This window comes from Mustela erminea, chromosome 20, assembly GCF_009829155.1.
Source record: "Mustela erminea isolate mMusErm1 chromosome 20, mMusErm1.Pri, whole genome shotgun sequence".
In the NCBI taxonomy this organism is placed as follows: Eukaryota; Metazoa; Chordata; class Mammalia; order Carnivora; family Mustelidae; genus Mustela; species Mustela erminea.
The window spans coordinates 7,600,585-7,627,430 of NC_045633.1; the positions used below are offsets into that span (position 1 = coordinate 7,600,585).

The 26,846-nt window shown below is 39.7% G+C and overlaps 1 protein-coding gene across 4 annotated transcripts in view; it reads right to left on the reverse strand.

The window, feature by feature from the left end:
* LOC116581395 (ATP-binding cassette sub-family A member 3-like) overlaps window positions 1-26,260 on the reverse strand; it is a 150,842-nt gene extending 124,582 nt beyond the window's left edge. For 3 of the 4 annotated variants that reach the window (XM_032328563.1, XM_032328561.1, XM_032328562.1), the window contains exons 1-3: window positions 26,103-26,260; window positions 12,917-13,033; window positions 12,311-12,566 (exon numbers count right to left, since the gene is read on the reverse strand). In XM_032328563.1, the coding sequence (XP_032184454.1) occupies window positions 12,311-12,566; window positions 12,917-12,976 (316 nt within the window). In that variant the 5' untranslated portion in view covers window positions 12,977-13,033; window positions 26,103-26,260. The remainder of the gene's footprint in view (window positions 1-12,310; window positions 12,567-12,916; window positions 13,034-26,102) is intronic. The other variant, XM_032328564.1, reaches the window with a different exon arrangement.
* Window positions 26,261-26,846: the final 586 nt, after the last annotated feature.

The window sequence follows — 26,846 nt, forward strand, 5'->3', positions numbered from 1 at the left end:
AAAGTAAAGTACTACATAATCCTCAAGAATTCTTTGCCACAGATTTTTTTTTTAAGATTTTATTTATTTATTTGACAGAGAGAGAGCACAAGCAGGCAGAGCAGCAGGCAGAGGGAGAGGGAGCAGCAGGCTCCCCACCAAGCAGGGAGCCCAATGCAGGAGTCAAACCCAGGACCCTGGGCAGACACTTAACTGACCGAGCCACCCAGGGGTCCCCTCTGCCACAGATTTTAACAGACATTATTGCTACATACTGACTAAACCAAGTTATCAAATACCATTATCAGTGTCTTACCCAACACCAGCTTTCTTATCACAATTATACTAATAGTAGATACACTATACTATGCTATTCAGATACTGTATCATCTGAACTTGAATTGGTATATAAAAAGCTTGTAGGGGCATCTGGGTGGTTCAGTTAGTTAAGTGTCTGTCTTTGGCTAAAAACCTGATTCCCAGGTCCTGGGAGTCTGCTTCTCCCTCCCACTTGTACATGCTGCACACTCTCTCTTAAATAAATAAAATCTTTAAAACATAATAGGGGCACCTGGGTGGCTTAGTGGGTTAAGCCTCTGCCTTTGGCTCAGGTCATGATCTCAGGGTCCTAGGATTGAGCCCCACTTCGGGCTCTCTGCTCAGCAGGGAGCCTGCTTGCCCCTCTCTCTCTGCCTGCTTCTCTGTCTGCTTGTGATCTCTCTCTCTTGTCAAATCAATAAATAAAATCTTTTAAAAAATAAAATAAAAATAAACATAATAAATAAAAGTTTCTAGTGAATAGTTGTTTTAAGAAGTTATAATTCAGGAGGAGTCAAGATGGTGGAGAAGTAGCAGGCTGAGAGGACAGCAGGTAGCAGATCAGCTAGATAGCTTATCAAGCCATCCCAAACACCTACAAATCCAACAGGAGATCGAAGAGAAGAAGAGCAACAATTCTAGAAACAGAAAATCGACCACTTTCTAAAAGGTAGGATCAGCAGAGAAGTGAATCTAAAGCGGCGGGAAGATAGACCACTGGGGGAGGGGCCGGCTCCCAGCAAGTGGCAGAGCAAGGGAGCACAAAATCAGAACTTTTAAGTCTGCTCCACAGAGAAGCCGGCTACAGAGACAGAGCCGAGGAATGAGCTCTCATTTCAGGGTTACCTTACCGTGATCTGTGGCACAGGTCACTGCTCTGTGAGCGGAGACCCCAAAAGACCTGCGGAGACTCTCCCGGAAGAGCTCAGGGATCTGCGGGGTTCAGAGACTCCAGGCAGGGCTGTGTGCCAGAGACAGAGACACTTGGTCACAGCCTGGGTGAGCTCAGAACTCAGCCAGAGGCCAGGGAGACGGGAGTGATTGAGTACTTTTTCTGAGGGTGCACTGAGGAGTGGGGCCCGAGCTCTCCGCTACTCCGGGCCAGGGACTGGGAGGCCACCATTATCATTCCTGTCCTCCGGAACTCTATGGAAAGTGTTCAGGAAACAAAACCTCCCAAAAGGGAACCCGAGTGGATTACTTAGCCTGGCCCCTGGTAAGGGCGCTGCCGTTTTGTCCTGGACGAAGACATTTGAGAATCATTACAATAGGCCCCTCCCCAAGAAGATCAGCAAGAAATCCAGCCACAACCAAGTTCACTTACCAAGGAGAACAGTGGAATTCCAGAGGAGGAGAAAGCTAAGCATGGAATTCATGGCTTTCTCCCCATGATTCTTTAGTCTTGCAAAGTTAATTAATTTATTTTATTTTATTTTTTTCTTCTGCTAAATTTTTTTAACTTTTACCCTTTTCTCTTTTAACATTTTTTAACTAGTTTATCTTAACAACACCTTTCAAAAAAAATCTTTTTTGAACCTTCATTATTATACTCACATTTTATCCTTCATTGTATCTAACTTTTTTTTTATATACATAAAGGGTTTTTTTCTTCTAAAAATATCTGGGATAAACTTCTAACAGATCAAAATATTCCCTAAATCTAGAACAGGGTTTTGTTCTAATCTCCAGCCTGAGCAATTCTCTCCACTTTCATTTTCTTTATTCCCCCAAACAACTTATCAACACCTTTTTTAGAAATTAAAAAAACATTTTTTTCATCTTTATACTCATATTCCATCCCTTCATTGTGTCTACCCTTATATATGTTTTTCATTCTTAAAAATTCTGGGACGTAGTTTCTTCTAAGACACCAAAATACTCCCAAAATTAAGTGAGTGAACTTGTCCTATTCACCAGTCTAATATATACATATTTTCTTTTTTATATTTTGTTTTATTTTTTTCTCTTTTTAATTTTTTTCTCTGAACTTCTTTTTAGCCTCTTTCTTCCCCCCACAATTTGGGGTCTCCTCTGATTTGGTTAAAGCACATTTTACTGGGGTCTTTACCACCCTTTTAGTATTTTATTCACTCTTTCTTATATTCTTACCTGGATAAAATGACAAGGCAGAAAAACTCACCACAAAAAAAAAGAACAAGAGGCAGTACCAAAGACCAGGACCTAATCAATACAGATATTGGTAATAACGTCAGATCTAGTGTTCAGAATGACGATTCTGAAGGTGCTAGCCGGGCTCGAAAAAGGCATGGAAGATATTAGACAAATCCTGTCTGGAGAAATAAAAGCCCTTTCTGGAGAAATAAAGGAATTAAAATCTAACCAAATTGAAATCAAAAAAGCTATTAATGAGGTGCAATAAAAAATGGAGGCTCTTACTGCTAGGACATGTGAGTCAGAAGAGATAATTAGTGATACAGAAGACCAAATGACAGAGAATAAAGAAGCCGAGCAAAACAGACAAACAACTACTGGATGCCGAAGGGAGAATTCGAGAGATAAGTGATACCATAAGACAAAACAATATTTGAATAACTGGGATTCTGGAAGAAGAAAGAGAGAGGGGAGCAGAAGGTATATTGGAAATAATTATTGTAGAGAATTTTCCTAACATGGCAAAGGGAACAAGTATCAAAATCCAGGAGGCACAGAGAACACCCCTCAAAATCAATAAGAATAGGTCCACACCCTGTCATCTAATAGTAAAATTTACAAGTCTTAGCGACAAAGAGAAAATCCTAAAAGCAGCCCAGGACAAGAAGTCTGTAACATACAATGGTAAAAATATTAGATTGGCAATAGACTTATCCCCAGAGACCTGGAAGGCCAGAAAGAACTGGCATGATATATTCAGAGCACTAAACAAGAAAAATATGCAGCCAAGAATACAATATCCAACTAGGCTATCATTGAAGATAAAAGGAGAGATAAAAAGCTTCCAGAACAAACAAAAACTAAAAGAATTTGCAAACACCAAACCAGCTCTATAGAAAATAATGAAAGGGGTCTTCTATGCAAAGAGAGAGCCTAAAAATAGTAGATCAGAAAAGAATAGAGACAATAAACAGTAACAGTCACCTCACAGGTAATACAATGGCACTAAATTCATATCTCTCAATAGTTACCCTGAATGTAAAAGGGCTAAATGCCCCAGTCAAAAGACAAAGGGTATCAGAATGGATTAAAAAAAAAAAACCATCAGGGACGCCTGGGTGGCTCAGTGGGTTAAGCCACTGCCTTAGGCTCAGGTCATGATCCCAGTGTCCTGGGATCGAGTCCCACATCAGGCTCCTTGCTTGGCAGGGAGCCTGCTTCTCCCTCTGCCTCTGTCTGCCATTCTGTCCACCTGTGCTCGCTCTCTCTCCCTCTCTCTCTGACAAATAAATAAATAAAATATTTTTAAAAAAAAACCATCAATATGCTGTCTACAAGAAACTCATTTTAGACCCAAAGATGCCTCCAGATTTAAAGTAAGGGGGGTGGAAAACAATTTACCATGCTAATGGACATCAAAAGAAAGCTGGGGTGGCAATCCTTGTATCAGATCAATTAGATTTTAAGCTAAAGACTATAATAGATGAGAAAGGACACTATATCATACTCAAAGGGTCCGTCCAACAAGAAGATCTAACAACTTTAAATATCTATGCTCCTAACATGGGAGGAGCCAACTACATAAACCAATTAATAACAAAATCAAAGAAATACATCAACAATAATACAGTCATAATGAGTAGGGGACTTTAACACTCCCTTCACTGAAATGGACAGATCATTCAAGCCAAAGATCAACATGGAAATAAAGGCCTTAAATGACACACTGGACCAGATGGACATCACAAATATATATAGAACATTCCATCCCAAAGCAACAGAATACAAATTCTTCTCTAGTGTACATGGAACATTCTCCAGAACACATCCTGGATCATAAATCAGGTCTCAACCAGTATTGGGAACATTCCCTGCATATTTTCAGACCACAATGCTCTGAAGCTAGAACTCAATCACAAGAAGAAATTTGGAAAGATCCCAAATGCATGGAAACTAAACAACATCCTTCTAAAGAATGAATGGGTCAACCATAAAATTAAAGAAGAATTGAAAAAATTCATGGAAACAAATGATAATAAAAACACAATGGTTCAAAATCTGTGGGACACAGCAAAGGCAGTCCTGAGAGGAAAGTATATAGTGATACAAGATTTTCTCAAGAAACAATAAAAGTCTCAAATACACAACCTAACACTACACCTAAAGGAGCTAGAGAAAGAACAACAAAGAAAGCCTAAACCCAGCAGGAGAAGAGAAATAATAAAGATCAGAGCAGAAATCAATGAAATAGAAACCAAAAAAAAACAACAGAACAAATCAACAAAACTAGGAGCTGGTTCTTTGAAAGAATTAATAAGATTGATAAACCCCTGACCAGAATTAAGAAAAAGAAAAGAGAAAGGACCCAAATAAATAAAATCATGAATGAAAGAGGAGAGATCACAACCAACACCAAAGAAATACAAACAATTATAAGAACATATTATGAGCAACTCTATGCCAGCAAATTTGACAATCTGGAAGAAATGGATTCATTCCTAGAGACATATAAACTACCAAAACTGAACTAGGAAGAAATAGAAAACCTGAACAAACCCCTAACCAGTAAGGAGATTGAAGCAGTCATCAAAAATCTCCAAACATTGTAACAATGTTTATTCGTCTGATCCAAGAGCATGGAATGCTCTTCCACCTTTTTGTGTCTTCTTCGATTTCTTTCATGAGTGTTCTGTAGTTCCTCAAGCACAGATCCTTTACCTCATTGGTTAAGTTTAGTCCCAGGTAGCTTATGGTTCTTGGTGCTATAGTAAATGAAATCGATTCTCTAATTTCCCTTTCTGTATTTTCATTGTTAATGTATAAGAAAGCCACTGATTTCTATACATTGACTTTGTATCCTGCCACATTACTGAATGGCTGTATGAGTTCTAGTACTTTGGGGGTGGAGTCTTTTGAGTTTTCCATATAAAGAATCATGTCATCTGCGAAGAGAGAGAATTTGACTTCTTCATTGCCAATTTGGATATCTTTTATTTCTCTTTGTTGCCTGATTGTTGTTGCTAGGACTTCTAATACTATGCTGAACAAGAATGGTGAGAGTGGGCATCCTTATCGTGTTCCTGATCTCAACAGGAAGGCTGTGAGCTTTTTCCCACTGAGGATGATATTTGCTGTGGGTCTTTCATAGATAGATTTGATGAAGTTCAGGAATCCCTACACTTTAAAGCATTTTAATCAGGAACGGATGCTGGATTTTGTCAAATGCTTTTTCTGCATCAATTGAGAGGACCATGTGGTTCTTCTCTCTTCTCTTATTGATATGTTCTATCACATTGATTGATTTGAAAATGTTGAATCATCCTTATAATCCAGGGATGAATCCCACCTGGTCATGGTACATAATCTTTTTAATGTGCTGTTGGATCCTGTTTGCTAGGAACTTGTTGAGAATCTTAGCATCCATATTCATCAATGATATTGGTTTGAAATTCTCCTTTTTAGTGGGGTCTTTCACTGGTTTGGGAACATTCTGATCAAAATTCCACTGGTATTGGGGCACCTGGGTGGCTCAGTGGGTTAAAGCCTCTGCCTTCTGCTCAGGTCATGATCCCAGGGTCCTGGGATTGAGCCTCGTATTGGGCTCTCTGCTCAGTGGGGAGCCTATTTCCCTTCCTCTCTTTCTGCCTGCCTCTCTGCCTACTTGTGATCTCTGCCTGTCAAATAAATAAATAAAAATCTTTAAAAAAATTTCCACCAGCCCCTGGGGATAAAAATATATGTTTATAAAAAATAAAAAATTAAAAAAAAAAGACAAAAAAAAAATTCCACCGGTATTTCTCAAAGAGCTGGAGCAAATAATCCTAAAATTTGTATGGAATCAGAAGAGCCCCGAATTGCTAAGGAAATGTTGAAAAACAAAAATAAAACAGGCAGCATCACATTACCTGATTTCAAGCTTTACTACAAAGCTGTGATCACCAAGACAGCATGGTACTGGCATAAAAACAGACATATAGACCAGTGGAACAGAGTAGAGAGCCCAGATATGGACCCTCAACTCTATGGGCAAATAATCTTCGACAAAGCAGGAAAAAAATATACAGTGGAAAAAAGACAATCTCTTCAATAAATGGTGCTGGGAAAACTGGACAGCTATATGTAGAAGAATGAAAATCGACCATTCTCTTACACCGTACACAAAGATAAACTCAAAATGGATAAAAGACCTCAATGTGAGACAAGAATCCATCAGAATCCTAGAGGAGAACATAGGCAGTAACCTCTTCGATATCAGCCACAGCAACTTCTTTCAAGATATGTCTCCAAAGGCAAAGAAAACAAAAGCAAAGATCAACTTTTGGGACTTCATCAAGATCAAAAGCTTCTGCACAGCAAAGGAAACAGTCAACAAAACAAAGAGGCAACCCACGGAATGGGAGAAGATACTGCAAATGACAGTACAGACAAAAGATTGATATCCACGATCTATAAAGAACTTCTCAAACTCAACACACACAAAACAGATAATTATATCAAAAAATGGGCAGAAGATATGAACAGACACTTCTCCAATAAAGACATACAAATGGCTATCAGACACATGAAAAAATGTTCATCATCACTAGCCATCAGGGAGATTAAAATTAAAACCACATTGAGATACCACCTTACACCAGTTAGAATGGCCAAAATTAGTAAGACAGGAAACAACATGTGTTGGAGGGGATGTGGAGAAAGGGGAACCCTCTTACACTGTTGGTGGGAATGCAAGTTGGTGCAGCCACTTTGGAGAACAGTGTGGAGATTCCTCAAGAAATTAAAAATAGAACTTCCCTATGACCCTGCAATTGCACTACTGGGTATTTACCCCAAAGATTAAGATGTAGTGAAAAGAAAGGCCATCTGTACCCCAATGTTTATAGCAGCGATGGCCATGGTCACCAATCTGTGGAAAGAACCAAGATGCCCTTCAACGGACGAATGGATAAGGAAGATGCAGTCCATATACACTATGGAGTATTATGCCTCCATCAGAAAGGATGAATACCCAACTTTTGTAGCAACATGGATGGGACTCAAAGAGATTATGCTGAGCAAAATAAGTCAAGCAGAGTCAGTTATCACATGGTTTCACTTATTTGTGGAGCATAACAAATAACATGGAGGACTTAGGGAGATGGAGAAGAGATGGGAGTTGAGGGAAATTGGAAGGGGACGTGAACCATGAGAGACTATGGACTCTGAAAAACAATCTGAGGGTTTTAAAGGGTCAGGGGTGGGAGGTTGGGGAAGCCAGGTGGAGTGTATTAAGGAGGGCACGTATTGCATGGAGCACTGGGTGTGGTGCAAAAACAATGAATTCTGTTATGCTGAAAAAAATTTTAAAAAATAGTAATAATCTTTAAAAAAAAAATCTCCAAACAAACAAAAGCTCAGGACCAGAGAGCTTCCCAGGGGAATTCTACCAAACATTTAAAGAAGAATTAATACCTATTCTCCTGAAACTGTTCCAAAAAGTAGAAATGGAAAGAAAACTTCCAAACGCATTTTATGAGGCCAGCATCACCTTGATCCCCAAACCAGACGAGGATACCATCAAAAAAGAGAATTACAGACCAATATCCTTGATGAACACAGATGTGAAAGTTCTCACTAAAATACTAGCCAACAGGATCCAACAGTACATTAAAAGGATTATTCACCACGACCAAGTGGGATTTATTCCAGGGCTGCAAGGTTGGTTGATTCAACATCCTCAAATCAATCAGTGTGATATAATACATTAATAAAAGAAAGAACAAGATCCATACGATACTCTCAATAGATGCTGAAAAAGCATTTGACAAAGTACAGCATCCCTTCCTGATCAAAACTCTTCAAAGTGTAGGGATAGAGGGCACATACCTCAAGATTATCAAAGCCATCTATGAAAAACCCACCGCGAATATTATTCTCAATGGAGAAAAACTGAAAACTTTTCAGCTAAGGTCAGGAACACGGTAGGGATGTCCATTATCACCACTGCTATTCAATATAGTACTAGAAGTCCTAGCCTCAGCAATCAGACAACAAAAATTAAAGGCATCCAAATTGGAAAAGAAGAAGTCAAACTATCACTCTTCACAGATGATATGATACTATATGTGGAAAACTCAAAGACTCCACAACAACTCTGCTAGAATTTGTACAGAAATTCAGTAAACTCTCAGGGTATAAAATCAATGCACAGAAATCAGTTGCATTTCTTTACACCAACAACAAGACAGAAGAAAGAGAAATTAAGGAGCCAATCCCATTTACAACTGCACCCAAAACCAAAAGATATCTAGGAATAAACCTAACCAAGGAGGCAAAGAATCTATACTCAGAAAACTATAAAGTACTCATGAAAGAAATTGAGGAAGACACAAAGTGAAGGAAAAATGTTCCATGCTCATGGATTGGAAGAGCAAGTATTGTGAAAATGTCTATGCTACCTACAGCAATCTACACATTTAAGGCAATTCCTATCAAAATTCATCCATTTTTTTCAAAGAACTGGAACAAATAATCCTAAAATTTATATGGAACCAGAAAAGACCTCGAATAACCAAAAGAATATTGAAAAAGAAAGCCAAAGTTGGTGGCATCACAAGTCCAGACTTTAAGCTCTATTACAAAGCTGTCATCATCAAGACAGTAAGGTACTGGCACAAAAACAGACACATAGATGAATGGAACAGAATAGACAGCCCAGAAATAGACCCTCAACTCTATGGTCAACTAATCTTCAACAAAGCAGGAAAGAATGTCCATTGGAAAAATGGGCATTTTTCTCTTTGGGGCGCCTGCGTGGTTCAGCGGGTTAAGCCTCTGCTTTTGGCTCAGGTCATGAGCTCAGCATCCTGGGATCGAGCCCCACGTCAGGCTCTCTGCTCAGCGGGGAGCCTGCTTCCCCCTCTCTCTCTACTTGTGATCTTTCTCTCTGTCAAATGAATAACTAAAATCTTTTAAAAAAGAAAAAGAAAAAAGACAGCCTCTTCAACAAATGGTTTTGGAAAAACTGAACAGCCACATGCAGAAAAATGAAATTGCACCAATTCCTTACACCACACATGAAAACAGACTCAAAATGGATGAAGGACCTCAATGTGAGAAAGGAATCCATCAAAATCCTTGATAACACAGGCATCAACCTCTTCGACCTCAGCTGCAGCAACATCTTCCTAGGAACATTGCCAAAGGCAAGGGAAGCAAGGGCAAAAATGAACTTTTATTGGGATTTTATCAAGATCAAAAGCTTTTGCACAGCAAAGGAAACAGTTAACAAAACCAAAATACAACTGACAGAATGGGAGAAGATATTTGCAAATGACATATCAGATAAAGGGCTAGTGTCCAAAATCTATAAAGAACTTAGCAAACTCAACACCCAAGGAACAAATAATCCAATCAAGAAATGGGCAGAAGACATGAACAGATATTTCTGCAAAGAAGACATCCAGATGGCCAACAGACACATGAAAAAGTGCTCCATATCACTTGGAATCAAGGAAATACAAATCAAAACCACAATGAGATATCACCTCACACCAGTCAGAATGGCTAAAATTAACAAGTCAGGAAAGCACAGATGCTGGCGAGGATGCGGAGAAAGGGGAACCCTCCTACACTGTCGGTGGGAATGCAAGCTGGTGCAACCACTCTGGAAAACAGCATGGAGGTTCCTCAAAATGTTGAAAATAGAACTGCCCTATGACCCAGCAATTGCACTACTGGGTATTTACCCTAAAGATACAAACGTAGTGATCTGAAGGGCACATGCACCTGAATGTTTATAGCAGCAATATCCACAATAACCAAACTATGGAAAGAAAATAGATGTCCATCAACAGATGAATGGATAAAGATGTGGTGTGTGTATACGCATACATACATACACACACACACACACACACACACACACACACACACACACAATGGAATACTATGCAGCCATCAAAAGAAATGAAATTTTGCCATTAACGATGACATGGATGAACTAAAGGGTATCATGCTTAGTGAAATAAGTCAATTGGAGAAAGACAAATATCATGTGATCTCCCTGATATGAGGAAGTGGAGATGCAATGGGGGTTGGGGTTTGGGGTGTAGGAAAAGAATACATGAAACAAGATGGGATCGGGAGACAAACCATAAGAGACTCTTAATCTCACAAAACAAAATGAGGGTTGCCGGGGGAGGTAGGTAGGGAGAGGGTGGTGGGGTTATGGACACTGGGGATGGTATGTGCTATGGTGAGTGCTGTGAAGTGTGTAATCCTGGCGATTCACAGACCTGTACCCCTGGGGCCTATAATACATTATATGTTAATTCAAAAAAAGAAGTTATAATTCTTCAGAGTAGATTATAATCTGAATATGGAAGTTTTCCAAATGAAGACTTTTGCACATATCCTCTCAAATCTACTGAGCTATTTTGCTAGAAATGGTTCAACAGAAACTAGAACAAGGTGTCTGGCCCAGTCAAGAGGAGGAAAATTTCTCAGCTTCCTTCCCTTTAAATTAGTGCTTTACTCTATTAGACATTAATTAACAAATGCCACCACGGACTTTCAATGCATCAGATTTCTACTCCATTCTTCAGACTTTCTCATGAAGGCTTTATGACAGAGTAACAATACCTCTTAGACTTTCCCATGAGAGCACAGCAGCCTGTTCTCTATTCCCCACCCTCACATAAAGGGATAGTTAAAAAGGTAACTTTAAGCCCACCACAAGCACTAATTTTCTTTGGAGATTCATCTCTAATTTTAAAATCCATGGGAATTTTGCATTAAGTTATACAATGTAAAGCTTTATTTTTTAAAGATGGTTTTTAAGATAGCAAAGTAAATATATAGTTTCTATCCTTCCCCCCATCTCAAAGCCCTGCCCTTAAAATGAGGAAAATAAATACATAATTGTGTGAGTATGTAACAGAATAAACCCCCACACACGTGTAAAATCATGAGACAAGATGGGAGAGATGCTTACCAAAATTCTGACAGTGTTTTTAACATTGGAGACAGAGAAGAGAAACAGGTGCAGAGGGAGGCGACTGTAAGGCAATGAGGATTGTTCTGGTATAATTCTACACTGTTTTACTCTTTTCAGATGTATTCATATATCACACTTAAGTAATATTTTCATTAAAATTAACCACCTCGAGGTAGAGTTTATGCTTGCATTCAAGAAGAAACTGCTCAAGTCATTCTGACGTTCTGTGTCTCTTTGGCACACTACTAAGTGCTGACCCTAGTTTAAGAATGCAGTCAGAGGGGCGCCTGGGTGGCTCAGTGGGTTAAGCTGCTGCCTTCAGCTCAGGTCATGATCAGGGTCCTGGGATCGAGCCCCGCATCGGCTCCTTGCTCAGCGGGGAGCCTGCTTCTCTCTCTGCCTCTGCCTGCCTCTCTGCCTGCTTGTGATCTCTGCCTCTCCCTCTCTGTCAAATAAATAAATAAAACCTTTAAAAAAAATTAAAAAAAAGAATGCAGTCAGAGACAAAGATTTACAATTACATAATTTCATCATCTAATTTTAAATATATTTTGTTTATGACTATGACAAGAATATGTCTGATATTATGTGACAGAGCTCATATTATTATACTCAGGAGACTAATGCACAAGTTCATGCTCACTGAAGTATGTCTCTTCAAAAACAAGCTAATAATTACGCTACCAAAAAAATTTTTTTAAGATTTTTGTTTGACAGAGAAAGAGAGAGAGCACACATAAGTTGGGGGCAGGGGGTCGCAAAGAAACGGAAAGAGAAAAGCAGGCTCCCAGAAAAGCAGTGGGCCAGATGCAGGGTTCCATCCCAGGACCCTGGGATCATGACCTGACCCAAAAGCAGATGCTTAACCAACTAAGCCACCCAGGCATCCTTACAAAAAACATTTTAGACATCACAATTTCTAACCTGTAAAATTGATATTTAATTTGTTTTTCACTGTCTCAGTAATATTTTTTACCACATCACTTGTAGAAGGCACATAAGCTAATTCATATTCAAGGTCCCCCTTAAAGATGAAATCAGGCGGAGTCATCAAATAAAGAGGACGGAAAACCGTGACATTCTGAAACGTCTTCTTTGTATTGCTGCGATAAAGCAAAATCAATAGAGAGAAGAAGACTGTCATGCAGATTTCCACAACTAAAGAAAGTATCTTCCTTTTCTGCAAAAGAAACAAAAGGATTGTGATAATTAAGAGTCTATATACGTGTATCTGTGTGTGATTCTATATTCTTGTGCATATATGTGTATACAATTTAAATATATTGTTCAGCTCCATTCTACAATATGAATGGCTTTCTAGCCTTTTTCACCCTTTTCCACATTTCATTATCTATTCTATTGATACATCCTATGAGTACTCTTCAGAATTAGAATTGCTACATTAAGCCATGGAACTAAAAGGACCAAAAAACCCCCATAAACTAAAATGAAGTGAAAAAAACTATTTAAAGTTCTCCCCTTCAGGTTCATTAGCCTTTACAATCATTTCCCACAGACACCTCCACTTACCTTTAAAACGAAATTTTTCCAGAGGAGGACTGCAAATTGGTTGAGCCACAACAAGTCCATTTTATCACAAAGAATGGAATTTCAACGGGAAGTAAACATTTCAAAAACTTACATCACCTGGCAAAAATGTTAAATTTAGTCAACTGAAAGGATTACTTCATTGTTTTACTCTTCTTTCATCAATCTTGAAATAAGTATTCGTCTGCTCCTATTTTTATATTAGACATCTAATGGTCTTCTAATATGCAGGAAAATATTAGATGACAGAGATGCAAAATGTAATAGGTTGCAGACCCACATTCACAAAGAAAGACTTAAACTGTAAATTTGGAATGTTAATTATCATTCTGATTGGCTCTGAGATAAATTCCTACAAATTATAATTCTGGGAGCTTCCTATTTAATATCTACTCTGTGCTATATTCTATGCTAGGCATTAAGTATATTCAAAACAATTGTGATCCTTTCCTCATGGTATGAATAGTACAGTAATTGATCTAAAGTTGGGCCATTTGAGTTCAAATCCTAACTCTCTCACAAGGTGTAAAATTTTGAGCAAAATAACCTATAGCTGCTTATCATCTGTAAAATCAGAAAAATCACAGTACTTACCTTATAACGTATTCCCCTGGAGCGATTTGTTACTATGCCCTTTTAAAAACTATGATAAAATATTCAGAAGGTAAGATCTGCCACTTTAACCATGCTTAATTGTACAGTTCAACGACACCAGTCACATTCATGTTGTTGTGCAACCATCACCATTATCTACCCCTAGAAATTTTTTCATCTTCCCAAACTAATACTCCATGGCCACTAAACAATCACTCTCTATTCCTTACTCCCCCTGGTCACTGGCAACCACCATTCCACATTCTGTACCTATGAATTTGACTCCTTTAGGGACCTCATATAGGTGGAATTACTTCATTGTGACAGTATTTGTCCTTTTGTAACTGGCTTATTTCACTTAGCATAAAATGTCTTCGAAGTTTATCCATATTGCACCATGTGCCAGAACTGCCTTCATAAATGTACCACTTTTAACAGTCTCATAGGGCTTTCAAAACCAGAACTAGACTTCAAGACATACTAAAGGGACAGAAGGATGTGGTGTGTATTGCATTAGTACTAAAAGGTGTCACATGCTTTCAGTGAGTGAATCAGAAAGAGTAATCAGGGACTGCAGCAAGGAGAAGCACCTTAAGTGCTTCTGAATTTTTGGTGGCAAAGATTCACGGTAAAGGCAGTTTCTGGCCAGAAGACCAAGATGAATACTGCCTCAGAGAACCTAAAGGTACAGGAGAGAGAGAGAGAGGAACAGGAGGAGCTCAGCCTTGGCCTGAACATAAATTGATCTCATCCCAGTTAGCATACTAATCACTTCAATGAGTGAGCTGTAAGACTAAGACCCAGGAAGATCCAGATAGAACAGCACAGTTTTAAAAAGATGAATTGACAGTGATTAACATGGATGGACCTAGGGGAAATTATGCTAAGTAAGATGTGTCAGACAGAGAAAAACAACCACCATGTGATTTCACTTGTACGTGGAATTGAAAAAAAAAAAAAAAACAAGTAAAGCAGAAACGGGTGAAATGGAAAACAAAGCAGTGCATCCCAGAGGGGAGGAGGATGGGGAAATGGGCAAAAGTGGGTGAAGGGGAGTGTTTCCAGTTATGGAATGAATAACTCACGAGGATGAAAGGTACAACATAGGGAACACAGTCAATGGTATTTTAATAGTATTGTATACTAACAGGTGATGGCTATGCTTATAGTGAGCATAGTATAATATAAAAAGTTGCTGAATCACTATGTTGTACACCTGAAACTAACGTAACATTGTGTGTCAACTATACTTCAAAAATAAATAAATAAGACGATGGTTTAACATGTCCTAAAAACTTATATTGTTCCCGTGCCTGAAGTGACTGTCAATTTCTCAAATAAAAAATTACAAATTAAAAAAAAAACTGAATTGACATTGCAACCACAGCCCACAGAGATAGGCTATAAAAACCATCTATATGTTGCCTACAAGAAACTCATTTTAAGCCCGAAGACACCTCCAGATTTAAAGTGAGGGGGTGGAAAACAAGTTACCATGCTAATGGACATGAGAAGAAAGCTGGAGTGGCAATCCTTATATCAGATTAATTAGATTTTAAGCCAAAGACTATAATAAGAGATGAGGAAGGACACGATACCATACTCAAAGGGTCTGTCCAACAAGAAGATCTAACAATTTTAAATATCTATGCCCCCAACGTGGGAGCAGCAGACTATATAAACCAATTAATAACAAAATCAAAGAAACACATCAACAATAATACAATAATAGTAGGGGACTCTAACACTCCCCTCACTGAAATGGACAGATCATCCAAGCAAAAGATCAACAAGGAAATAAAGGCCTTAAATGACACACTGGACCAGATGGACATCACAGATATATTCAGAACATTTCATCCCAAAACAACAGAATACACATTCCTCTCTAGTGCACATGGAACATTCTCCAGAACTGATCACATCCTCGGTCCTAAATCAGGACTCAACTGGTATTAACAGATTGGGATCATTCCCTGCATATTTTCAGACCACAATGCTCTGAAGCTAGAACTCAACCACAAGAGGGAGTTTGGAAAGAACCCAAATACATGGAGACTAAACAGCATCCTTCCTAAGAATGAATGGGTCAACCAGGAAATTAAGGAAGAAATGAAAAAAATCATGGAAACAAATGATAATGAAAATACAACGGTTCAAAATCTGTGGGAAACAACAAAGGCAGTCCTGTGAGGAAAATATATAGCGGTACAAGCCTTTCTCAAGAAACAAGAAAGGTCTCAGGTACACAAACTAATCCTACACCTAAAGGAGCTGGAAAAAGAACAAGAAAGAAACCCTAAACCTAACAGGAGAAGAGAAATCATAAAGATCAGAGCAGAAATTAATGAAACAGAAACCAAAAAAACAACAGAACAAATCAACGAAACTAGGAGCTGGTTCTTTCAAAGAATTAATAAAATTGATAAACCCCTGGAGAGACTTATCAAAAAGAAAAGAGAAAGGACCCAAATTAATAAAATCATGAATGATAGAGGAGAGATCACAACTAACACTGAAGAAATACAAACAATTATAAGAACATATTATGAGCAACTCTACGCCAACAAATTTGACAATCTGGAAGAAATGGATGCATTCCTAGAAACACATAAACTACCACAATTGAACCAGGAAGAAATAGAAAGCCTGAACAGACCCATAACCAGTAAGGAGATTGAAACAGTCACTAAAAATCTCCAAACAAACAAAAGCCCAGGGCCAGACGGCTTCCCGGGGGAATTCTACCAAAAATTTAAAGAAGAACTAATTCCTATTCTCCTGAAACTGTTCCAAAAAATAGAAATGGAAGGAAAACTTCCAAACTCATTTTATGGGGCCAGCATCACCTTGATCCCAAAACCAGACAAGGATCCCATCAAAAAAGAGAGCTATAGACCAATATCCTTGATGAACACAGATGCAAAAATCCTCGCCAAAATACTACCCAATAGGATTCAACAGTACATTAAAAGGATTATTCACCACGACCAAGTGGGATTTATTCCAAGGCTGCAAGGTTGGTTCAACATCCACAAATCAATCAATGTGATACAACACATCAATAAAAGAAAAGAACAAGAACCATATGATACTCTCAATAGATGCTGAAAAAGCATTTGACAAAGTACAGCATCCCTTCCTGATCAAAACTCTGAACAAAGTGTAGGGATAGAGGGCACATACCTCAAGATTATCAAAGCCATTTATGAAACACCCAGAGCAAATATCATTCTCAATGGAGAAAAACTGAAAACTTTTCCGCTAAGGCCAGGAACACGGCAGGGATGTCCATTATCACCACTGCTATTCAACATAGTACTAGAAGTCCTAGCCTCAGCAATCAGACAACAAAAGGAAATTAAAGGCATCCAAATCGGCAAAGAAGAAGTCAAACTATCACTCTTCGCAGATGATATGATACTATATGTGGAAAACCCAAAAGACTCCACTCCAAAACTGCTAGAACTTGTACAGGAATTCAGTAAAGTGTCAGGATATAAAATCAATGCACAGAAATCAGTTGCATTTCTCTACACCAACAAGACAGAAGAAAGAGAAATTAAGGAGTCAACCCCATTTACAATTGCACCCAAAACCATAAGATACCTAGGAATAAACCTAACCAAAGAGGCACAGAATCTATACTCAGAAAACTATAAAGTACTCATGAAAGAAATTGAGGAAGACAGAAAGAAATGGAAAAATGTTCCATGCTCCTGGATTGGAAGAATAAATATTGTGAAAATGTCTATGCTACCTAAAGCAATCTACACATTTAATGCAATTCCTATCAAAGTACCATCCATCTTTTTCAAAGAAATGGAACAAATAATCCTAAAATTTATATGGAACCAGAAAAGACCTCGAATAGCCAAAGGAATATTGAAAAAGAAAGCCAAACTTGGTGGCATCACAATTCCGGACTTCAAGCTCTATTACAAAGCTGTCATCATCAAGACAGCATGGTACTGGCACAAAAACAGACACAAAGATCAATGGAAAAGAATAGAGAGCCCAGAAATAGACCCTCAACTCTATGGTCAACTAATCTTCAGCAAAGCAGAAAAGAATGTCCAATGGAAAAAAGACAGCCTCTTCAATAAACGGTGTCGGGAAAATTGGACATCCACATGCAGAAAAATGAAATTGGACCATTTCCTTAAACCACACACGAAAACAGACTCAAAATGGATGAAGGACCTCAATGTGAGAAAGGAATCCATCAAAATCCTTGAGGAGAACACAAGCATCAACCTCTTTGACCTCAGCTGCAGCAACATCTTCCTAGGAACATCGCCAAAGGCAAGGGAAGCAAGGGCAAAAATGAACTATTGAGATTTTATCAAGATCAAAAGCTTTTGCACAGCAAAGGAAACAGTTAACAAAACCAAAAGACAACTGACAGAATGGGAGAGGATATTTGCAAACGACATATCAGATAAAGGGCTGGTGTCCAAAATCTATAAAGAACTTAGCAAACTCAACACTCAAAAACAAATAATCCAATCAAGAAATGGGCAGAGGACATGAACAGAAATTTATGCAAAGAAGACATCCAGATGGCCAACAGACACATGAAAAAGTGCTCCATATCACTCAGCATCAGGGAAATACAAATCAAAACCACAATGAGATATCACCTCACACCAGTCAGAATGGCTAAAATTAACAAGTCAGGAAATGATAGATGCTGGTGAGGATGCGGAGAAAGGGGAACCCTCCTACACTGTCGGTGGGAATGCAAGCTCGTGCAACCACTCTGGAAAATAGCATGGAGGTTCCTCAAAATGTTGAAAATAGAACTGCCCTATGACCCAGCAATCGCACTACTGGGTATTTACCCTAAAGATACAAACGTAGTGATCTGAAGGGGCACGTGCACCCAAATGTTTATAGCAGCAATGTCCACAATAGCCAAACTATGGAAAGAACCTAGATGTCCATCAACAGATGAATGGATAAAGAAGACGTTGTATATATACACAATGGAATACTATGCAGCCATCAAAAGAAGAAATCTTGCCATTTGCGACAATGTGGATGGAACTAGAGGGTATCATGCTTAGGAAAATAAGTCAAGTGGAGAAAGACAACTATCATATGATCTCCCTGATATGAGGAAGTGGTGATGCAACATGGGGGCTTAAGGGGGTAGGAGAAGAATAAATGAAATAAGATGGGATTGAGAGGGAGACAAACCATAAGTGACTCTTAATCTCACAAAACAAACTGAGGGTTGCTGGGGGGAGGGGGTTGGGAGAAGGGGGTGCGGTTATGGATATTGGGGAGGGTATGTGCTTTGGTGAGCATTGTGAAGTGTGTAAACCTGGCAATTCACAGACCTCTACCCCTGGGGTAAAAATATATTATATGTTTATAAAAAATAAAAAATAAATTAAAATAAATAAATTTTAAAAAAGGTAAAAAGAAAGGAATCAGGGTGCCTGGGTGGCTCAGCCGGTTAAAGTCTCTGCCTTCAGCTCGGGTCATGATCCCAGCGTACTGGCATTGAGCCCCGCATCAGGCTCTCTGCTTAGAGGGGAGCCTGCTTTCTCCTCTCTCTCTGCTTGTCTCTCTGCCTACTTATAATCTCTGTCTGTCTAAGAAATAAAGAAAATCTTTACAAAAAAAAAAAAAGAATCAAAGCACACCACTACAGAAAATTATTAAATCATAAAGGAAGAGAGCAAGAGAAGGAGAAAGGAGCAAAGGAACTATAAAAGAGAAAAAAAATTAATAAGATGACAAGAGTAAATCCATACTTGTCAATAATTATTTTAAATGTAAATGTACTAAATTCTCTAATCGAAAGACACAGAGTAGCTGAATATATAAAAAGACTCACTTCAGCTTTAAGGAGACACATAGGCTCAAACTAAAGGGAAAGAAAAAACACATTCCATGGGGGCACCTGGGTGGCTCAGTGGGTTAAAGCCTCTGCCTTCGGCTCAGGCCATGATCCCAGGATCCTGGGATCGAGCACCGTATTGGCTCTCTGCTTGGCAGGGAGCCTGCTTCCCTTCCTCTCTCTCTGTCTGCCTCTCTCTCTGCTTGTGGTCTCTATCATATAAATAAATAAAATAAAATAAAATTTTAAAAAGAAAAAACATATTCCATGCAAATGGAGACCACAAGAAGGCAGGGGTAGCTATAGTTATAGCAAACAAAGTAGACTTTAAGCCCTAGGATTATAACAAGAGACAAATGAGGTCATTGCATAATAATAAAGGGGTCAATTAAGAGGATATAACAATTGTAAATATTTATGCATCAGACATCAGAGCACCTAAATGTATAAAGCAAGTATTAGAAGAAGTGAAGGGAGAAATAGTCAGCAATACAATAATAATAGAAGGGTCTTCAATACCCTGTTTCCAACAAGGGATTTATCATCCAGACAGAAAATCCAAGGAACATGGGACTTAAACTATACACTAGACCAGATGGACCTAATGGGCATATGTAGAATATTTCACCAAACAGCGGCAGAATATACATTCTTCCCAGGGGCACCTGGGTAGCTCTGTCAGTTAAGCATCCAATTCTTGATCTCAGCTCAGGTCTTGATCTCAGGGTTTTGAGTTCCAACCCCATGCTGGGATTCATTCTAGGTGTGGAGCCTACTTTAAAAAAAAAGAGAAAGAAAGAAAGAAAGAAAGAAAGAAAGAAAGAAAGGAAGGAAGGAAGGAAGGAAGGAAGGAAGAAAGAAAGAAAGAAAGAAAGAAAAGCAATGTACATTCTTCTCAAGCACACACAGAGCATTTTCAGGGAGAGATAATATGTTACACCACACAAGAAATCTTAACAAGTGTAAGAACACTGAAATCACATCAAGCATCATTTCCAACAATAAATGGTGTAAAACTAGAAACCCATAACAAGAGGAAAACTGGAAAATTCAGTGGAAATTTTAAAATATGTGGAAATTAAACAACATGCTCCTGAAATATCAATGAGTCAAAGAAGAAATCAAAAGGGAAATAAAAAATAATTTTGAGGGGCACCTAGGCAGCTCAGTCAGTTAAGCATCTGACTCTTGATTTCAGCTCAGGTATTGATCTCAGGGTCATGAGTCCAAGCCCCACTTTGGGCTCCACAACCAGGTATGGAGCCTGCATTTAAAAAAAAATCTTGGAACAAATTAAAATGGAAACACAACACACCAAAACTTACAGAATGCTAACAAAAGCAGTTCTAAGAAGTAAGTTGATAGTAATGATTGCCTACATTTAGGAAAAAAAGGGAATGATAATACCAAGATGGCAAAGTAGGAAACCCCAGCCTCTCCATTCCTTCACAAATATCAACAATTAGACAGCTCTCCATGAACAAAAATAGCTCTGGGATTGCCCCTGAGTCCATTTAAGAAACTTCAAGAACACAATGGAACCAAAAACTGGGAATAACCACAGAAAAAGAGTAGACAGAACAGATTCATTTGGTCTGCATCATCCTGGTCCCCCAGACTGGCACTTCTCAATACCAAGAGGAAGTACCCCACCTAGAAAGAGTTCCCATCTACGGAAAGGGAGATCAAGTTGAGCAACAGGCTTTCGCAGTCTTGGTGCACCACACAAAGTACCCGAATATGTTTCACCCCACCCAGAGACCAGCAAAGCTGATATATAGAGAGAGATGGCTAGTAACAAGGAAGAAAGTCAGGGGCTACCAGTATCAGCCAAGTAGTAGGAGTGACCCTGGTTCTCAGTGACTTGTTCTGCAAAGGAATTTTCACCAATGAAGAAAACATTGGGCAGCAAAGCCAACTGCAGATAGCCTCCAGATTTCACTAGTTTTCATCCCACATGTATTTGGACTTGTAAACACCAGATACTTGCACCCCTCCCAGGCTCCCTATCCATACCAAATCCCAGGATCCACACTGGCAGCCAGGCTCAGGCTTCTGTAGCTGCACAAGTACAAAATGTCAATCTGGCACTCTGTGACTGACCTCCACCCTCATACACATGATGCTAGCGCCTCCAGCTATGCACCTGCCTACTACCAGCCTGATTTCCCATCACCAGATTCTACTAAAGTGTGCCTACCTGTGGCCCATAGTCTACAGCCACAAAATGCACACAACAGCCAAAGCCCCTAAGGCTGCTTGTGGGCCCAGATTTGGCCCTATCTCTAGGCGCTGGCCAGCACTACTGGGTTGATCTGCAGCTAGCCCCTCCAGCTATGCACCTGCAAACCCCTAACCTGACTCTTAACACTGGCCTCCAATGCTGTGGAGATTGCAGCCATAATAGTGCACACTGACAGCCAGGGCATCCAGAGCTTCCTGTGGGCCCAGGTCCAGCTTTGTCTCCCGTCACTGGCCTGCACCACTGGGCTTACCCGAAGCTAGCCCCACTAGCTGTACATCTGCACCCAAATAGCCAGACTTATGTCCCCAGCCTCTACTGTAGTAAGTACTTAACATGAGATCCTAGCCACAGAGGGCATGCCAACATTCAGGGCACCCAGAGCTGTCAGTGTATCCTCAGTTGGCTCTGGTTCCCACCACGGTGTGTCTGTCTGCAACCATCCCCTGCCACTACATGGGTACCAGCAACTGGCCATCAGAGCTAAGAATGTATACACTATGTGCTCCAGCCACCACTGCTACCTGTCCTGGACCATAGCCTCATATCTGGAAGTGTCTCTGAGGACCCCAGCAGTCTTTGCAGTAAAAGTGAACCCCCCCTTGGTGCTCACCAAAGGCTACACTGTTGTCAATGCTGTGGACTCCAGCAGTGTTGACCCCCCAATGCTGTGGATCCCCTAAAAGACATCCTGTTCCCCTAGACCCAGAGCATCCATATGCACCTGGAATCCTGTATCACTAGACCAGGTGTCACAACACACTTCAGCATATTCCCACCAACAAGTGAAGGTCTTTCATTACCAAAGTTGACCCATAAGGTCTGGAAAAGGTGACTGCCTCTTCCAATATGCAGACTCAAATGCAAGGCTACTAGAATCACAAAGAATAGGAGAAAGATGACATCTTGTAAACTTTCAAAAAAGTAAACTTTCAGTAACTGACCCCAAGCAGAGATAATTCAATTGCCCAAGAAATACTTCAAAATAAATGTTCCAAAGATGCTCAAAGATTTCCAGAGAAAACAGATAAACAATATAATGAATTAGAAAAACAAGAGAAGAACAAAGTTTTTAAAAAAATAACAAAATGATGGGGCGCCTGGATGGCTCAGTGGGTTAAAGCCTCTGTCTTCGGCTCAGGTCATGGTCCCAGGATCCTAGGATAGAGCCCCACATCAGGCTATCTGCTCAGCAGGAAGCCTGCTGCCCACCCCCCCACCCGCCTCTCTGCCTATCTGTGATCCTTATCTGTCAAATAAATAAAATCTTAAAAAAAAATAAAGAAGTTCAACAAAGAGAGAGAAAACCACCCTAGTCACAATAGCATCAAAAATAATAAAATACTTGGAAATAAATTTAAAATAAGGAAATGAAAGATACACTCACTGAAAACTATAAGTCACTTATGAAAGAAATTGAATATACAAATGAACAGAAAAGTTATCCTGAGTTCCTTATTGTTAAAATGTCCATATTGCCTCAAGTCATCTATAGATTCTATGTAATCTCCAGGCTGCCAAGGGCTGAGAAGTGGAGGGAAGTAGGGAAAGAATGGTAAAAGGGGACAAACTTTCAGTTATAAGATTAATAAATTCTGAGGATTTAATGTATAATATGACTATATTTGATTAAACTGTATTGTACAATTGAAGTTTGCTGTAACAGTAGATCTCAAGTGTTCTCTCTCACACACACAAAGGGAAAACTATGTGAGGTGACAGATGTGTTAATCAACTCGAATGAGGGGATTCTTCCACAGTGTATATGTACACCAAATCATCATGTTGTACACTTTAAATACACTACAATTTCATTTATCAATTATACCTCACTAAAACTAGAAAAAATAAGAAATTAAAGAACATCTAAATAAATGAAAAGACATCCCATGTTCATGGACTAAAGATTTAATATTTTGAGAAGGCAGCACTCCTCAAATTGATCTTGAGAACCAATCAATCCCCAGCTGCCCTTTTTCAGACATGAACACACTGATTCAAAACTCATATGGAATGTCAAGGAACCCTGGATAGCTGAAAGAATCCTGAAGAAAAACTAAGTTTGAGGTCTCACACTTACTGATTTCAATAGTTCCTACAAAGGGACAATAATCAAAACAGTATGGTACTGACATAAGCACACAGATACATAAATCAAGGGAACAGAATTAGGAGTCTATAAATAAACCCAGTCATCTATGGTCAACTGATTTTCAGTAAGAGGGCCAAGTTCACTCAATATGGAAATGGCAGTCTTTCAAACAAATAGTGCTTAAGCAACTTACAAAAGGATAAAATTGAACTCCTGCCTGTACCATATACAAACACTAATTCAAAATGAATCAAACAGTCAAATGTAAGAGCTAAAACAATAAACTCTTAGAAGAAAATACTGGAGTAAATCTTCATAATCTCGATGTAGCAATGCATTCTTAGAACACCAAATAAAAATGTAGGTAAGTTTGGCTTCATCAAAATCAAAACCTTTTGAGTATTTAAGGACACAAAAAAGCAACTCATGAATGGAATAAAATATTTTCATATTATATATCTGTTAAGGGTTTCATATACTGAATATATATAAACCATTCTTACAACTCAACAACAAAATGACAAACCAATTCAGTAATGAGCAAAAGATTTAAAAAGACATTTCTCCAAAGAAATTACACAAATGGCCAAGAAGGACATAAAAAGATGCTCAACGTCACTAGTCATTAGAGAAACACAAATCGAAACTATAGTGAGATACCACTTACGCACTAGAATGGTTATAATAGAAAACAAAACAGTAATTTTTTTTTAAGATTTTATTTATTTATTTGACAGAGAGAGGTCACAAGTAGGCAGAGAGGCAGGCAGAGAGAAGAGGAAGCAGGCTCCCCACCAAGCAGAGAGCCCAATGCAGGGCTGGATCCCAGGACCCTGGGATCACGACCTGAGCTGAAGGCAGAGGCTTCAACCACTGAGCCACTCAGGCACCCCAAAACAATAACTTTTTTTAATGGAAAAAAAATAAAAAAACAACTGTTGGCAAGAACTTGGAAAACTGGAACCCTAAAACACTGCTGGTAGGAATGTAAAATGGTATAGCTGCTGTAAAAATGTCTGGGAGTTCCTGCAACTCCACTCCTATATAACCAATGGAACAGAAAACCTGTCCATGCAAAAACATGTATACTAAAGTTCATAGCAGCATTACCGGCGATAGTCAAAAAGTAGAAACCCAAAAGTTAATCAACTGATGAAAGGATAAACAAATGTAGTATATCCAAAAGAAGAATGAAGTATGGAACAACATTCAAGAACCCTGAAAATATTATGCTAAGTAAAAGAAGCCAAACGCAAAAGGCAACATATTTTTTGATTCTATTTATGTGAAATACCCAGAATTGGCAAATCCATGGAGATAGATCAGTGGTAGCCAGGGACTAGAGATAAGAGGTAATAACAGCAAGTGACTGTTCAATGAGTACAGGATTTATTTTAAGGATGATAAAAAATGCTGTAAATAAAACAAAACCAAACAAAAATGTTCTGGAATTAGATAGTGGTAATGGTGGCACAACCCTGTGAATGTAACAAAACCACAGAGTTCTAATACTTTAAATGGTAGAGATGAAAAATAAATAAAAAGTAAAATAAAATGGTAGAAATAATTTTTTCCTCAATGTAAAAAAAGAAAAACCCCATGAGATGGGTAAGAGGATATTCCTACATTATAGCTGAGGTTTGCAAAGATCAACTCACTTCCCTAAATTCAAATTAAAACCAAAGCTGCGGCATCTCCTAAAACTTTTTTTTTTTTTTTTACAGATTTATGTATTTATGGGACCCTCGGGTGGCACAATCCGCTAAGCTTTGGACTTCTGGCTTCCCCTCAGGTCATAATCTCAGGATCCTGAGATGGATGGAGGCCCCACCTTGAGCTGGCGCTCAACAGGGAATCTTCTTGAGTTTCTCTCTCCCTCTCTGCACCTCCTCCACTGTGCGCTCTCTAATAAATCAATCTTTTAAGAAAAGATTGATTTCTTCTAGAGATAAAGAATACGCCTGCACTCACAGCGGGGGGGGGGGGGGGGCGGCCAGGGGGAGAGAGAGAGAATCCCATGCCGACTCCTTGCTAAGGTTGGAGCCCCAGCGGGGCTCGACCTCACAACCCCCAGACCACAACCAGGAGGAAACCAAGACTAGGCGGCTCAACCGACTGAGCCACCCTGTTGTTCGCCAAAACCTTCTAACCACTAAGCTACAATCAACATAAAATTTAAAACCGTTCAAATTAAACCCTAAGTCTCCAGTGGGTTTTGGTGTTTGTATTTGTTTTGGGGGAATGTGGACGTACGGATTTGGAGATGGGATACGGACAGCGGGGTTGGCCTATGGGGAAGTTCAGGGAGCACCTCTGCCTCAGCCTGGGCACTTGGGGAGGACAAGCCAGGGCTGGGAGGACACCAGGGCGGAGAGATTCCAATACTCACCACACAAGCCTCCAAGCAGCACCCCCGGCGCCTCCCGGTGCACCTCTGCGGCTCAAGTGTGAGCGCTTGGTCCTCAGACACCACCACCCAACGCCCCCCGCAACCGCCCAGCAGCCGGTTATCGCCTCGGTGTCTTGCGACCTCTCAAAGGTGCGCTAGCCCACGCGCCGACAGAAGCGCGCAGAGCGCGCCGTCTGCGCTCCAGCACCGCGCCTGCGCCCACGTGCCCAAGAGCGCGGGTCCTGGGCTTGTCCCTTCTCACCACCCATCCAACCCGCAGAAGGCCGACCCCGCTTCCGGATTTCCCAACACTCACTGCTTCCTCCTTCCTGCCCACCCCGCAGTTCGGCCACTCTCTGCAGAGATTAGGAGGGCCGTAAGACGCTTGCCTTGGCTGCCGCACATAGGGGACGCGAACTCAGTATTGGAGATAAAATTTTTAATTAATTTTTAATTTCCAAATTAAAAAAATAATTAAATATAAAAGTGCCATGAAAGGGGCACCTGGGTGGCACAGTGGGTTTAAAGCCTCTGCCTTCGGCTCAGGTCATGATCCCAGGGTCCTAGGATCGAGCCCCACATTGGGCTCTCTGCTTGGCGGGGAGCCTGCTCCCCCCCCCCCCTGCCTGCCTCTCTGCCTACTTGTGATCTGTCAAAAAAAATAAATAAAATCTTAAAAAAAATTTTTTTTTAAGTGCCATAAAGTGCTACATGGGAGGCTAAAGCAAAAGGGAGAAATCAGGA